Source organism: Pelophylax lessonae, assembly GCF_965119305.1.
Source record: "Pelophylax lessonae genome assembly, chromosome: 3".
Classification (NCBI taxonomy): Eukaryota; Metazoa; Chordata; class Amphibia; order Anura; family Ranidae; genus Pelophylax; species Pelophylax lessonae.
In genome coordinates this window covers 42,838,592-42,851,991 of record NC_138770.1, presented here as the reverse complement: position 1 = coordinate 42,851,991, position 13,400 = coordinate 42,838,592, and the positions used below count along the sequence as shown (strand labels likewise).

General features: G+C 42.4%; 2 protein-coding genes and 1 pseudogene across 3 annotated transcripts in view; 2 read left to right on the top strand and 1 right to left on the bottom strand.

The window, feature by feature from the left end:
* LOC309550683 (uncharacterized protein) overlaps positions 1–13,400 on the bottom strand; it is a 3,164,715-nt gene that overhangs the window by 1,024,400 nt on the left and 2,126,915 nt on the right. The gene's annotated exons all lie outside the window — the stretch shown is intronic.
* Positions 1–13,400, top strand: part of LOC309550793 — a 1,525,103-nt pseudogene that overhangs the window by 1,096,341 nt on the left and 415,362 nt on the right. The gene's annotated exons all lie outside the window — the stretch shown is intronic.
* The window catches only part of LOC309550709 (uncharacterized protein), a 137,712-nt gene continuing 124,988 nt past the window's right edge, over positions 677–13,400 (top strand). Inside the window, exons 1-6 of the mRNA XM_082251044.1 lie at positions 677–707; positions 7,862–7,976; positions 8,177–8,311; positions 8,398–8,521; positions 8,638–8,735; positions 8,814–9,023. Of these exons, the coding sequence (XP_082107170.1) occupies positions 7,881–7,976; positions 8,177–8,311; positions 8,398–8,521; positions 8,638–8,735; positions 8,814–9,023 (663 nt within the window). The 5' untranslated portion in view covers positions 677–707; positions 7,862–7,880. The remainder of the gene's footprint in view (positions 708–7,861; positions 7,977–8,176; positions 8,312–8,397; positions 8,522–8,637; positions 8,736–8,813; positions 9,024–13,400) is intronic.

The window sequence follows — 13,400 nt, the reverse complement described above, 5'->3', positions numbered from 1 at the left end:
GATTTTATTGCTCCCCATTCACACCTGAGACCTTGTAACACTAACGAGTCACATGACACCGGGGAGGGAAAATGGCTAATTGGGCCCAATTTGGACATTGTCACTTAGGGGTGTACTCACTTTTGTTGCCAGCGGTTTAGACATTAATGGCTGTGTGTTGAGTTATTTTGAGGGGACAGCAAATGTACACTGTTATACAAGCTGTACACTCACTACTTTACATTGTAGCAAAGTGTCATTTCTTCAGTGTTGTCACATGAAAAGATATAATAAAATATTTACATAAATGTGAGGGGTGTATTGACTTTTGTGAGATACTGTATAGTGCCCACGTTATATAGTGCCAACAGTTTGCGCAGTGCTTTACAATGTAGAGAGGGGACAGGACGATTACAATAATGTTCAATACAGAAGGGACGGGAGAAATGAGGACACACTGGGAGAGTAGCCAAAATTTCGGGACTGTCCTGCAGCATCTGGGACACATGGACACAATGACAAGGCTTTCTCAGGGATGCAGTTTCTCTGAGCTCCACAAGCTAGTAATCTCACTTATACTGAGACAAGAAGTCTCTATGGAATCCAATCAGGAAGTGGTGTCAAGCACGGACAGGAAGTGATGTCAGGTATAAATAAGAAGTTCCTGGGTGAGAGGTGAGTCGGGAGGAAGTAGAGAGGAGACATTACTGGAAGTGGCAGCAGAGAAGGTAATACGATCTTATTTTCTATTTACAACCAGTAACCCCCCCCCCCCCACCCCGTCATGTCCGTCCTCTTCCTCCATAGTCACTGTGACGTCTTTTATCTCCAGCAGATGATGATACACACATATATAGTGTGGAAACCTAGATTAACCCCTTCAGGGGCAGAACATTTCCCCACTCACGGGGGCCGGAACATTCTCTTCATTTTAGAGATGAGTGGTAATACAACTCCAGAGCTCCAAAAAAAAAAAATAATAATTAAAGCTTGTCTGCACTCTTAAGTGAATATCACCCTAAAATGAAAATGCATAAAATAATTAGTGCGGTGCTATAATAATGCCAAGCCACAATAATACATAACCAGTTTCAGACTCTGGGCATATTAGACACGCCCAAAAAGATGTCATCATTGTACGCAGGGCTTGTCTAGTCCTTCTGCCGGGATCCCCCATGTCCCAGTACACGGCAATTCATCTCTAATTAATCACAGCTGCATTGCCGAGTGCACGCAGTAGGAGCTGTAAAAACAAAAAGCAGTCAGGCAATGTTTATTGTTTATCAACAACATTTCTCAGCCACAAATGCAGAAAGATACAATGAAATATTGTATCATTATGCAACTTTCTGTTTCTTCATTTACAGATCAAAGGGATGAACTTCAATCTGTAGATAAAGTCAGTTAACCACTTGACCTCCGGAATATTCCCCCTCCGCCGACCAGGCCATTTTTTTGCTTACGGCACTGCGTTACTTTAACTGACTATTGCGCAGTGCGTGCGGCGCTGTACCCAAATAACATTGATGTCCTTTTTTTCCCACAAACAAAGGTTTCTTTTGGTGGTATTTGATCCCCTCTGCGGTTTTTATTTTTTGCGCTAGAAACAAAAAAAGACTGATAATTTTGAAAAAAAAAATATATATATACAGTATATATAAATATATATATATATATATATATATATATATATATATATTTTTTTTTTTTTACTTTCTGCTATAAAACATGTAAAAAATCAAATTTCTTAATCAATTTAGGCCAACTATTCTGTTACATATTTTTGTTAAAAAAAAAATCCCAATAAGCTTATATTGATTGCACAAAAGTTATAGCGTCTACAAACTAGGGGATATTTTTATGTATTTATTTATTTTTTTACAAGTAATGGTGGCGATCAGTGACTTATAGCCGGACTGTGACATTGCGGCGGACAAATTGGACCCTTGACACTTTTAATACATTTTTTGGGGACCAGTGACACTAATACAGTGATCAGTGCTAAAACAAATATGCACTGTCACTGTGTCATTGTCACAATGTACTAATGACACTGGCAGGGAAGGGGTTAACATCAGGGGCGATTAAAGGGTTAAATGTGTGTCTAGGGAGTGCTTACTAACTGTGGGAGAGGTGCTTTTACTGCTTGAAGTCATGGATCGGTGTTCCTGCTTCACAGGATCCATGTCTTCTCTGTACTCACAGAATAACAGGCTCCCTTGTTTACATAGTCAAACTGTCATTCTGTCAGAGTACTGAACAATCGGCGGATCATCCCGGCAGACATCGGACCCGCTGATTGGCTCCCACTGTGTAAAATCACAGCGGGAGTGAGCAGGCGGCGGCGGTGACCTCGCACCCAAGACCTGGAAGGGCAAAATAATGTATATATACACGTGATTCTGCGCAGAGCAGTAAATCTGCTATAGAGCGGTCGGGAACCTAACAAGTAAAAAAAAAAAAAATAAAATAATTTTTTTTTTTTTGTTTTTTTTCTTCAATTAAATGTTTCTCTGTTATTAACCCTTAGTTTACTCTAATCAGCCCTAATTAACTCCTTATGCTCCTTCTCTATTTAATTATAATTTTCTTGGTGATTCTTTTTTTCTATTTTATTACCTAGTATTTAAACTTTTTTTCTGCTTTTGTTTGCCATTTACAATCATTTTTTTTTTTTTACACCTTTTACAAATATTTACACGTATCACACTAAAAAAAAAAAAACGCAAAATTTAAAAAAAAACTCACTTTACTTAATTTGAAAATAACTTTGCTATGCTTTGTACCAGAATCCTAATTTTAGTGTTCTTTTAAAAAGGAAAAATAACAGAATAAAATGCGCACTTTTTATATTTCTTTCTTTTTTTTTTTTTTTTCAAATTCTTTATTAAACAATAGAAAAGGATACAAAAGTGCAGCAAAATATAAGAAACAAATCTACATTCGATTTACCCATAAAGGTGCAAGGAACAGAGTCTCAGCTAACAGACAAACTCGTAAAACCACAGAAAAATACTGCATAGTCCCCATTCAACGGGGGTAAGAGAAACAGTGGTCTATAAGACAATCACCAGTAACATCCTGAATCATGGGTAAGTATATCATGAGAGAGAGTGCACATGTCATTACCTGCAATTAAATTTGGTGCCCTTGGTAGGGCAATAGGGAAGAGAAAGGACCAGCAAGACAACTTGTGCGAAAGAGGAAAAAGAAAAAAGAAAGGAGGTAGTAAAGAGGCATAAGAGAGGGAAAGTCAGGTATGAGTCCAGCTCCCGACGAGGCCCCCGGCGGGAGAAGGCCAAAGCTGAATGGACGTGAGGGGGAAGGGCAAGGATGACAAAGGGATGACCGGAAATGTTTCCCGTGCAGGTGACCCCACCCCCAATCAGGTCCCCGAGTACAGAGGTAGACCCTGCAATACCAGGCCCTCATCAGAGAACATGAACGAATTCCAACAGGACCACGTCTTAGAGTACTGCTCCCTTCTACCCTGTGCCGTGAGTACCAGATCCTCCAGGTCATGTATCCATTTAACCCTCCGCCGCCAGAGGGCAACCGTCGGAGGGGAGGTGTCTTTCCAGCAGAGGCTAATACAGGTCTTTGCCGCATCCAAAAGGTGCTGCAACACAGAGCCTTTGTAGCGTTTAAGAGCTATGCCCGTGCAGTGAAGCAGAAAGAACGCCGGATCATCAGGGACAACCCGGTCGGTCATCAGTTGGGTAATGCGTCTCACTTCCGACCAGAAACCCTGGAGTTTCGAACAGGACCAGAAAACGTGGGACATGGTACCCACCGCCAGCACCTATCCGTCGCCTCCGGGAAGATACGTCGAAGCCGGACCGGTGTGAAGTACCAGTGTGTTAAGATTTTATAATTGGATTCCTGGATCCGCGTGCAGATGGAGGATTTGAGGGAGAATCAAACAATATTGCGTCTCTGGGAATCTGAGAACGTCCTTTGCAGTTCCCCCTCCCATTTGAGAATACCTGGCAAGACAAAATCGTCAGGTGGTTGTGAGATCAGTGCATATATCTGGGAGGCATATGGTCCTGAGATACCAGGAGTTGTTCAAAGGGCGCTAAATCCCTCGTAGTTTTATTACCCTTAATTGTCTAAGAATTGGGGGAAAAAAATTAATTGTTGCAGGACAATATTCACTTAAAAAAACAATATATGTATTATAAAAACAGAATAAAATCAGCGCAATTAAATATTTTAAAACACCAATAAACTCCCAATGGCTGCATGCATTCAGTGCTTTCACATAACACAAATGAACCAAAAAAATTTTAATAATGCTGCGCCAAAAGTGAATATGTGAAACAGTGACAAATGTTGCCAAATATAATAAATATAGGTATATGTGAATAAATTCATTTAAAAAAAATCTGAGAATTCATCATATACAAACCACGTGAATAAATCTCATAAATAAGAATCAATATCATAAATATTATATAATATTATAATATTTGAAAAATATTGAACTGTTATTTCAATTATTATTTCAAATATTATTTGAATGTATTTATGATATTGATTCTTATTTATGAGATTTATTCACGTGGTTTGTATATGATAAATTCTATGATTTTTTATTAATTTATTCACATATACCTATATTTATTATATTTGGCAACATTTGTCACTGTTTCACATATTCACTTTTGGCGCAATATATGTATTATGTTGTTATCTTTAGGTCTCATGCACACGGGACGTTATAAAAACGCCAGTAGCTTTGTAATGAGTGTTCCAGCATTTTTTAGCTTTTTTTGTATTGGCGTTTTTTGGCGTTTTTAGCTAAAAATCACCTCTCTGCTATTTTAGTAACTCCCACTTTCCCACAATGCAATGCTTTCCAGCATCGCTTAGGATGAGTGTTCACACTCATGTGATAAGATTTAGGTGTGGGGGGGGGGGGGGGGGGAAGGGTCCTACAACATTTTGGTGCAAATGTGGACCCTTTTTTCCCCCGCATCAAAATCGCATTGCATGGGTGTGAACATCCATGCGATGCGATTCTGTCAAGCTCACTGCATTTTGCAATCTGTTTCGGGGTGTCGTTTATGGAACATTAAGCCCCCCGTTCACATTGGGCAGAGTTGACATGTCAAATCGCATGCCAAATCAGAGGCTATTTTCGGCAACGTCACTGTCCGAATTGGTGCATCCCTGACTTTGCGGAGCCGCACCGCACCCATTCCCAAAAGTAGATTCTGCACTACTTTTGGCGACTTCAATAGACATCTGTGCATGAGCCCGTACAGATGTCTGTCAAATCTCCCCTCGAAGTCGCACTGACATGCAAGTTTGAAATCGTGCGCGTTCAGCTGAATGATTTCCAACCCGCCCTCAGTGTGAACCGGTGACGTTGCCGGCAATAGGCTCCAATTTGACATGCGATTCGACATGACAAATCGCATGCCTAATCGGCACAATGTCAACAGGGCTTTATGTTCCATGAATGGTTACCCCGAAACAGGTTGCAAAATGCAGTGCGCTTGCCAGAATCGCATCACATGGGTGTTCACACCCATGCAATGCGATTAGGTGTGGAGAAAAAAAAAAGGTCCTACAACATTTTGGTGCAAATGTGATGCAATTTGAGGCCTACAAAATATGACTCAAATCACATCGCACAGACATTACATGTGATGTGCACAGGAATGCGGTGCGTTTTTGATGCAAATCACATGCGGTGTTCAGCATGCACCAGTGTGACCCCAGGCTATGTTCCATCAATGACACCTCCAAACACAACCCAGGCTTAAAAAAGCTATGGCATAAAAAAAACGTAAAAAAAACGTTTTTTGGCGTTTATCAGCATTTATTAAAGTTAGAGCGTTTTTACAGCTGAAAAATGCCACTCACACTAGTTTTCGCGTTTTTATTTCCAGACAGAAAACGCCCCTGCCAAAATCTACTGATAACTGCCTGTGTGTGCATGGAGACATAGGAGAACATGCTGGGGGGTTTACTGGCTGCAGAAAAAACATTTGACGCCAAAAACAGCCGCTGTAAAAAACGTCCGGTGTGCATGAGGCCTTCTGCTGACGTTTTTATAACGTCCAGTGTGAATGAGGCCTTCTACTGACATTTTCATAAATTCCAGTGTGCATGAGGCCTTCTACTGACATTTTCAGAACTTCCAGTGTGCATGAGGCCTTCTACCTACGTTTTCAGAACTTCCAGTGTGCATGAGGCCTTCTACTGACGTTTTCAGAACTTCCAGTGTGCATGAGGCCTTCTACCTACATTTTCAGAACTTCCAGTGTGCATGAGGCCTTCTACTGACGTTTTCAGAACTTCCAGTGTGCATATGGCCTTCTACTGATGTTTTCATAACTTCCAGTGTGCATGAGGCCTTCTACAGACATTTTTATAACTTCCAGTGTGCATGAGGTCTTCTACTGATGTTTCCAGAACTTCCAGTGTGCATGAGGCCTTCTACTGACGTTTTCAGAGCTTTCAGTGTGCATGAGGCCTTCTACTAACATTTTCAGAACTTCCAGTGTGCATGAGGCCCTCTACTGACATTTTCATAACTTCGAGTGTGCATGAGGCCTTCTACTGACATTTTCATAACTTCCAGTGTGCATGAGGCCTTCTACCTACGTTTTCAGAACTTCCAGTGTGCATGGGGTCTTCTACCTACGTTTTCAGAACTTCCAGTGTGCATGAGGCCTTCTACTGACGTTTTCATAACTTCCAGTGTGCATGAGTCCTTCTACTGATGTTTTTATAACTTTCAGTGTGCATGAGGCCTTCTATTGATGTTTTTATAACTTCCAGTGTGCATAAGGCCTTCTGCTGACATTTTTGTAGCACCCTCCTAGATAGGTGCTAGGCAGGTGAAATATAGTTTGCTCTGTCTGCTTCTCAGGGGAGCCTGATTATTAGTTATGCCTGTTGCATGTGTCCATGTGTGATTTATCTGGTCTGAGGGAATCTCCCCACGGTGTCCAAAAGGAAGGGCTGTTGGACAGTGGAGGAAACCCAGCCAGTGACACACAGGCTTTTGTAGCTGTCCCAGTGGGTTGGCACAAACAGTGGTGCATCCTGGGATAGGCTATAAAAGTCAAGGGCACACGTGGCAGGGGGTCTTTGGGTGGGAAGTCCCAGAAGGAGGGTACAGCTGTTTCTTCTTCTGCAGTTGTGAAAGGTGGTCACAGGCAGTCGGCCTGAAGGTGTTGCTGAACCCAGAGGTCCAGTGGATGCTGACAAGTGGAGTTTGGAGGCAAATCTGACTCTGGAAAAACAGTGTCCGTGAGTACAGGGGAACTTGCCCAGGGGTCTGCCAGGAAGGGGACAACTCCAGAAGCTAAGGTCAGCGGATGGGTGTCAGCACACAGGCATTGAGAGAAAAGGGGGTGCCAGTTTCAGAACCCTGAAGAGAATATTTACACAGGAACATTTAAAGTACCTTCATTTAGTGGCAAAGTGAAGCAGCGGCCTTGCCGCATTCTACAGTAAGCTGTCCCTCAGACTGTGAATAGTTAATAGTTGGAGTATCCCACTTATCCCTTCTCCTATCCAAGTTCTCAATAAAACCACAAAAACATCCCCTGATGTTTGACTGAGCCAAGAACTTTTAATGCTGTTATCTGCTGTCCGTTGCTAGGGGTAACCCAGGGGAATCCATAAAGTGTAATTCTCAGCAGTCCTCTAGGGGGCAGTTCTACATTTTTATAACTTCCAGTGTGCATGAGGCCTAAGTAATGACAAAATTGTCTCTGAATAAACAGGCTCATAGCAGAAATTAGAAAATTGCTCTATTCCAATATGGGTGAAAAAAGTGTGAGAGACTAAGTGGATATATTACCATTGTATCCATGAAATCAAGGACCCGTCTAGATAATTCTCTGCTTTTCATCCACAGGGAAACCTGCATAGATCACATGACCACATCAAGGAGGATGGAGGAGGACCAGAGTCACATGACTGAGAGGATCCTAAACCTCACCCTGGAGATTATCTACCTGCTGACCGGGGAGGTGAGGAGGATTCTGGGAGGTCACATGACTTCACTCTTATCTCTATTAATAAAACACAGACCTGACCGGAGAGGTGAGGAGGATTCTGGGAGGTCACATGACATCACTCTTATCTCTATTAATAAAACCTAGACCTGACCCAAGAGGTGAGGAGAATTCTGGGATTCTAACGTGATATTTCTATTGGTTTTCTAATACAGAGATTTCCTCTTCTGAGGTCAGGTGATCATATGACCATCACAGTGCCTCCATGTGACTCCCTAAAACCTGAGAGACACAACATGCAGAAGATTCTAGAAGTCACCAAGAAGATGATGGAGCTGCTGACAGGAGAGGTGAGCGGTGCTGGGAATTCTGGGACATTATCCAGTAACAGACAAGGGATGTGTCTGGATGGTGACTGTATCATTGTGTGTGTCAGGTTCCTATAAGGTGTCAGGATGTCACTGTCTATTTCTCCATGGAGGAGTGGGAGTATTTAGAAGGACACAAGGATCTCTACAAGGACATCATGATGGAGAATCAGCCGCCCCTCACATCACCGGGTAAGAGGAGACTTTATTGTAAAGGAGAGAGCAGTACGGAGGCTCCACCTAGATCCCTCATCATCTAATAAACACATAGAAACAATGTATTCAGTCAGTGTGTGTGTTTCCTACAGATGGATCCAGTAATGGGAACCCACCAGAGAGATGTCCCCGTCCTCTGTATTCCCGGGATTCCACACAGGAAGGTCACACCATCCCTCACCATCATCAGGTAGATGATTGATAATTATTGGTAGTTATGATTTATAAACAGCATGTATATTACTTTGAATGTTTATTTTATATTCAGGGTGGAAACTTCAAGGATAATATTGTTGTTAAAGAAGAGTATAAAGAAGAGTATGGTGTGATGGAGGAGTTTTCAGAAGGACACAAGGATCTCTACAAGGACATTATGAAGGAGTCATCTAATACCAAGAACCCACCAGAGAGATGTCCCCGTCCTCTGTATTCCCGAGATTCCACACAGGAAGATCACACCATCCCTCACAATGATCAGGTCGGTGGAGTTGAGGGTCTGGAACATAAAGTGTTTGAACACTGACATGTGGAGACGATGTGTGGACTCTACAAGATGATATTTTCTGTGATCTCACATCATAAATACTTCTATGTTACAGATGTTATTTTCTGCCATGCTGTTGGTTTAGGGTGAAGATCTGATGAACATAAAGGTTGAGGACGAAGTCAAAAAGATGTATATGAGGGATGATCAGCAATATAAGGAGGAGGCTGGAATGAGGAGGACATTTAAAGAGGAGGACACTCCTACAGAGATCAACACAGGTGGGCCACAATATATTCTTCTGTCACCTCTGCTCTGTTACTGCAAATGATCGGTCCAGTGTAGGACGGGAGATGAGTGATATCCTAGGTTGATAATAGTCACCTCCTTGTACTGATGTCCGTCCTGCACATTAGATCTCCTTTTCTCTCAGATAAACCCCCTTTCTCCTTGCTTCCTCTGTGCTGGAGATACAATTTATTTATATCGACCACTTCTGCTTGAAAACAAACAGCCGGAGATTCCGTTCATTTCAGAATCTGAAAATGTATTAACATTTTACAATAAAAATCATACAATGAAATGCAGATGCAGCCCCTCACAATAAAATACATCACATGTCTCACAAAAAACACTATCTTAATATTAAAAATAAAAAAAATTGTAATATTTAATTACTGCTGGGTTTTTTTTTATTTTGTGCTAAAAATCCCGAATATTTTTAACTATCTTTTTTTCATAAATTTTGACCAGAATATATTCTGCCCAGAATTCTGCCCAGAATTCAAGGAGCACCTTCGGGCTTTCAAGGAGCATAAAATGTGCATCTAATCTCCTTACTACCTAGAGCAGTAATGGCGAACCTTGGCACCCCAGATTTTTTGGAACTACATTTCACATGATGGTCATGCACACTGCAGTGTAGTTGAGCATCATGGGAAATGTAGTTCCAAAACATCTGGGGTGCCAAGGTTCGCCATCCCTGACCTAGAGGCCCTGGAGCACCAGGACAGTAGAAACACCAACAAAATGGCCCAATTTTGGAAATCAAACCCAATCCAAAGTTTTTTTCTGAAAGGCATAGTGAGTCTTTTGAAAAAGTCATTTTTTCCAACTTTTTGGAAAATGCAGGAATAAAAATGTCAATTATTAATAATAATAATTAATAAGATAATTCTAACACATATCATAGGTGCACTTAGAATTATACCCCAAAACACTATTCTCCTAAGTTTGGTGCTAACCAAATGTGAATCTTTTTCACAGCCTAACTACACAGAAGGGCTCAAAATCCAAGGAGCACCTTTAGGTTTTATAGGGGCATACATTACATGAACATGGTCACAAAAACATGCCAGGGTAAGTACAGGCAGCAGGCAGAGGCAACACGGCACTGGTGTGGTGATGATCAGGAACACTGTTGCTGGCTGCACTGGTCTGGTGACAGTGGTCTACACTAATAGCTCTACAGGTCTGAAATGTCCTTATCAAAGAACCTTTAACACATTGTCTAGGCTTGTGGTTGTGTAAAGAGCATGCAACTCCAGGTCCCCAATTTGTTCCTGATCTTCTGACAAGGCTGTGTAAATGTAGAAGTGATCTGAGAGGAGGACCAAAATAACTTTTAATGAAGAGGGGAAATCACAGCTGGTTGGGACACCCACAGAGAACATCTGCTCAATAAAACCTATTTGATCCAGGTGAAATCATATTAATCTTGTATCTATTAATCATGTTTTTATATTTTTCCAGGACATGCCATCGAGAAACCCTCAAAGGACCATCTCCCTTTATCTCTAAGCTGTAAAATGGAAGATGAGGACATCACAAGAGATTGTGCAGGAGAAAAGACAATGAGCTCAGCTATGGATGGTGGACTTCACAGTGTGGATAGACCATCAAATCCCTCTGGCTCTGAGCAACCTCATACTGTGAGGGATGGTGCCGGAATTCAAGGGGAGGAGACATGTTCCTGTCCTGAATGTGGGGAAAGCTTTAGCTCTGAATCAGATCTTACTGTACATCAGAGATCTCATACAGGGAAAAAGCTATATCCCTGTCCTGAGTGTGGGAAATATTTTGCATGGAAATCAGGACTTGTTCTGCATCAAAGTTCTCACACGGGGGAGAAGCCTTATTCCTGCTCTGAGTGCGGAAAATGTTTTTCACAGAAGTCCACACTTTACAGACATCAGAGGATTCACACGGGGGAGAAGTCTTGTTTCTGCTCTGAGTGTGGAAAATGTTTTTCAGAGAAGTCCAGACTTCACAGACATCAGAGGATTCACACAGGGGAGAACTCTTATTCCTGCTCTGAGTGCGGGAAATGTTTTTCAGAGAAGTGCATACTTTACAGACACCAGAGAAGTCACACAGGAGAGAAGCCGTATTTCTGTTCTGAGTGCGGGAAATCTTTTTCACAGGTATCCCATCTTAATGTACATCAGAGATCTCACAAGGGGAAAAAGCTGTATTCCTGTCCTGAATGCGGTAAAAGTTTTTCTGTGAAATCAAGTCTTTACAGACATCAGAGGATTCACACGGGGGAGAAACCATATTCTTGTTCTGAGTGCGGTAAATGTTTTTCACAGGTGTCCCATCTTTACACACATCAGCGGATTCACATGGGGGAAAAACCGCATTGCTGTCCTGTGTGCGGGAAATGTTTTTCAGAGAAGTGGAGTCTTTACAGACATCAGAGGACTCACACCGGGAAGAAGTCGTATTCCTGTCCTGAATGCAGAAAACATTTTTCACAGAAATCAGACCTTATTAGTCATCAAAGATCTCACAAAGGGGAGAAGCCGTATTCCTGTCCTGACTGTGGGAAATGTTTTTTACAGAAATCCGGCCTTAGTAGGCATCAAAAGTCTCACAGAGGGGAAAAACTTTATTCCTTCACAGAGTGAGGGAAATGTTTTTCAAAGGTGTCTAATCTTCACAGACATCAGAAAATATCATACAGGGGAAGCCATGTTCCTGTCCTGAGTGTGAAATGCTATACATGGAAATCAGACTTTGTTATACACTGCTCAAAGAAATGAAAGGAACACTTGGAAAACACATCAGATCTCAATGGGGAAAAATATCATGCTGGATATCCATACTGGTATGGACTTGGTAATGTTAGGAATGAAAGGATGCCACATTGTTTCATGGAAATTAAAATTATCAACCAAGAAGGCTGATGCAGCAGGCTAGTCCATTTTGCTGAAATTTCATTGCAGCAACTCAGAATGGTCCTCAGTAGTTTGTATGGCCCCCACGTGCTTGTATGCACGCCTGACAACATCGGGGCATGCTCCTAATGAGATAACAGATGGTGCCCTGGGATATTTGGACTGGGGCATCACCAACCTGAACAGGCTGAGGTGCAACCTGGTGGCATCGGATCGACCAAAACATAATGTCCTAGAGGTGTTCTATTGGATTTAAGGCAAGCATGGGGGCCATTCTGTGGTATCAATTCCTTCATCCTCCAGGAACTGGTTGCATTCTCTCACCACGTGAGGCCGGCCATTGTCATGCACATGGAAGAATCCAGGACCCACCGCACCAATGTAGGGTCTGACAATGGGTCCAAGGATTTCATCCCAATACCTAATGGCAGTCAGGGTGGCATTGTCTAGCCTGTAGAGGTCTTTGCAAACCTCCATGGATATGTCTCCCCAAACCATCACTTACCCACCACCAAAACAGTCATGCTGAATGATGTTACAGGCAGCATAACATTCTCCATGGCTTCTCCAGACCCTTTCACGTCTGTCACATGTGCTCAGGGTGAACCTGCGCTCATCTGTGAAAAACACAGGGCGCCAGTGGTGGACCCGCCAATTCTGGTGTTTAAGGGAAAACAAGCTCCACAGTGCAGGAGAGTGAGCACAGGGCCCACTAGAGGACATCAAGCCACCCTCATGAAGTCTATTTCTGATTGTTTGGTCAGAGATATTCACACCAGTGGGGGCACCTCACCCGACGCCCATAAAGGTGATCCCGCTGCGAATCCGCCGCTGGGACCACCCTTATGATAAAGTGGACCGCCTGCAGTTTAAAAAAAATACCCCGGTATTTATCATCAAAGTAGCGACACAAATATGCGGTAAGCGGTTCCGTAAGTGGTTAAGATATAATTAACCACTGCAATAACATAATGCCCCACTAGATGGCGAAAAGCCATACCAAGAGTAGATTTAGAAACTATTATTATTTTAATTAATGTATTTTTATTATTTTAATCATTATTAACCACTTACCGACCACCCGCCGCATATATACTGCGGCAGGCTGGCTTGGCTGCGCGAATCGCGGAGGTTTGCGGGAGCGCTCCTGGGGGCAAGCGCGCGCCGGCGCGCACTTGCCCCCACTAGGCAG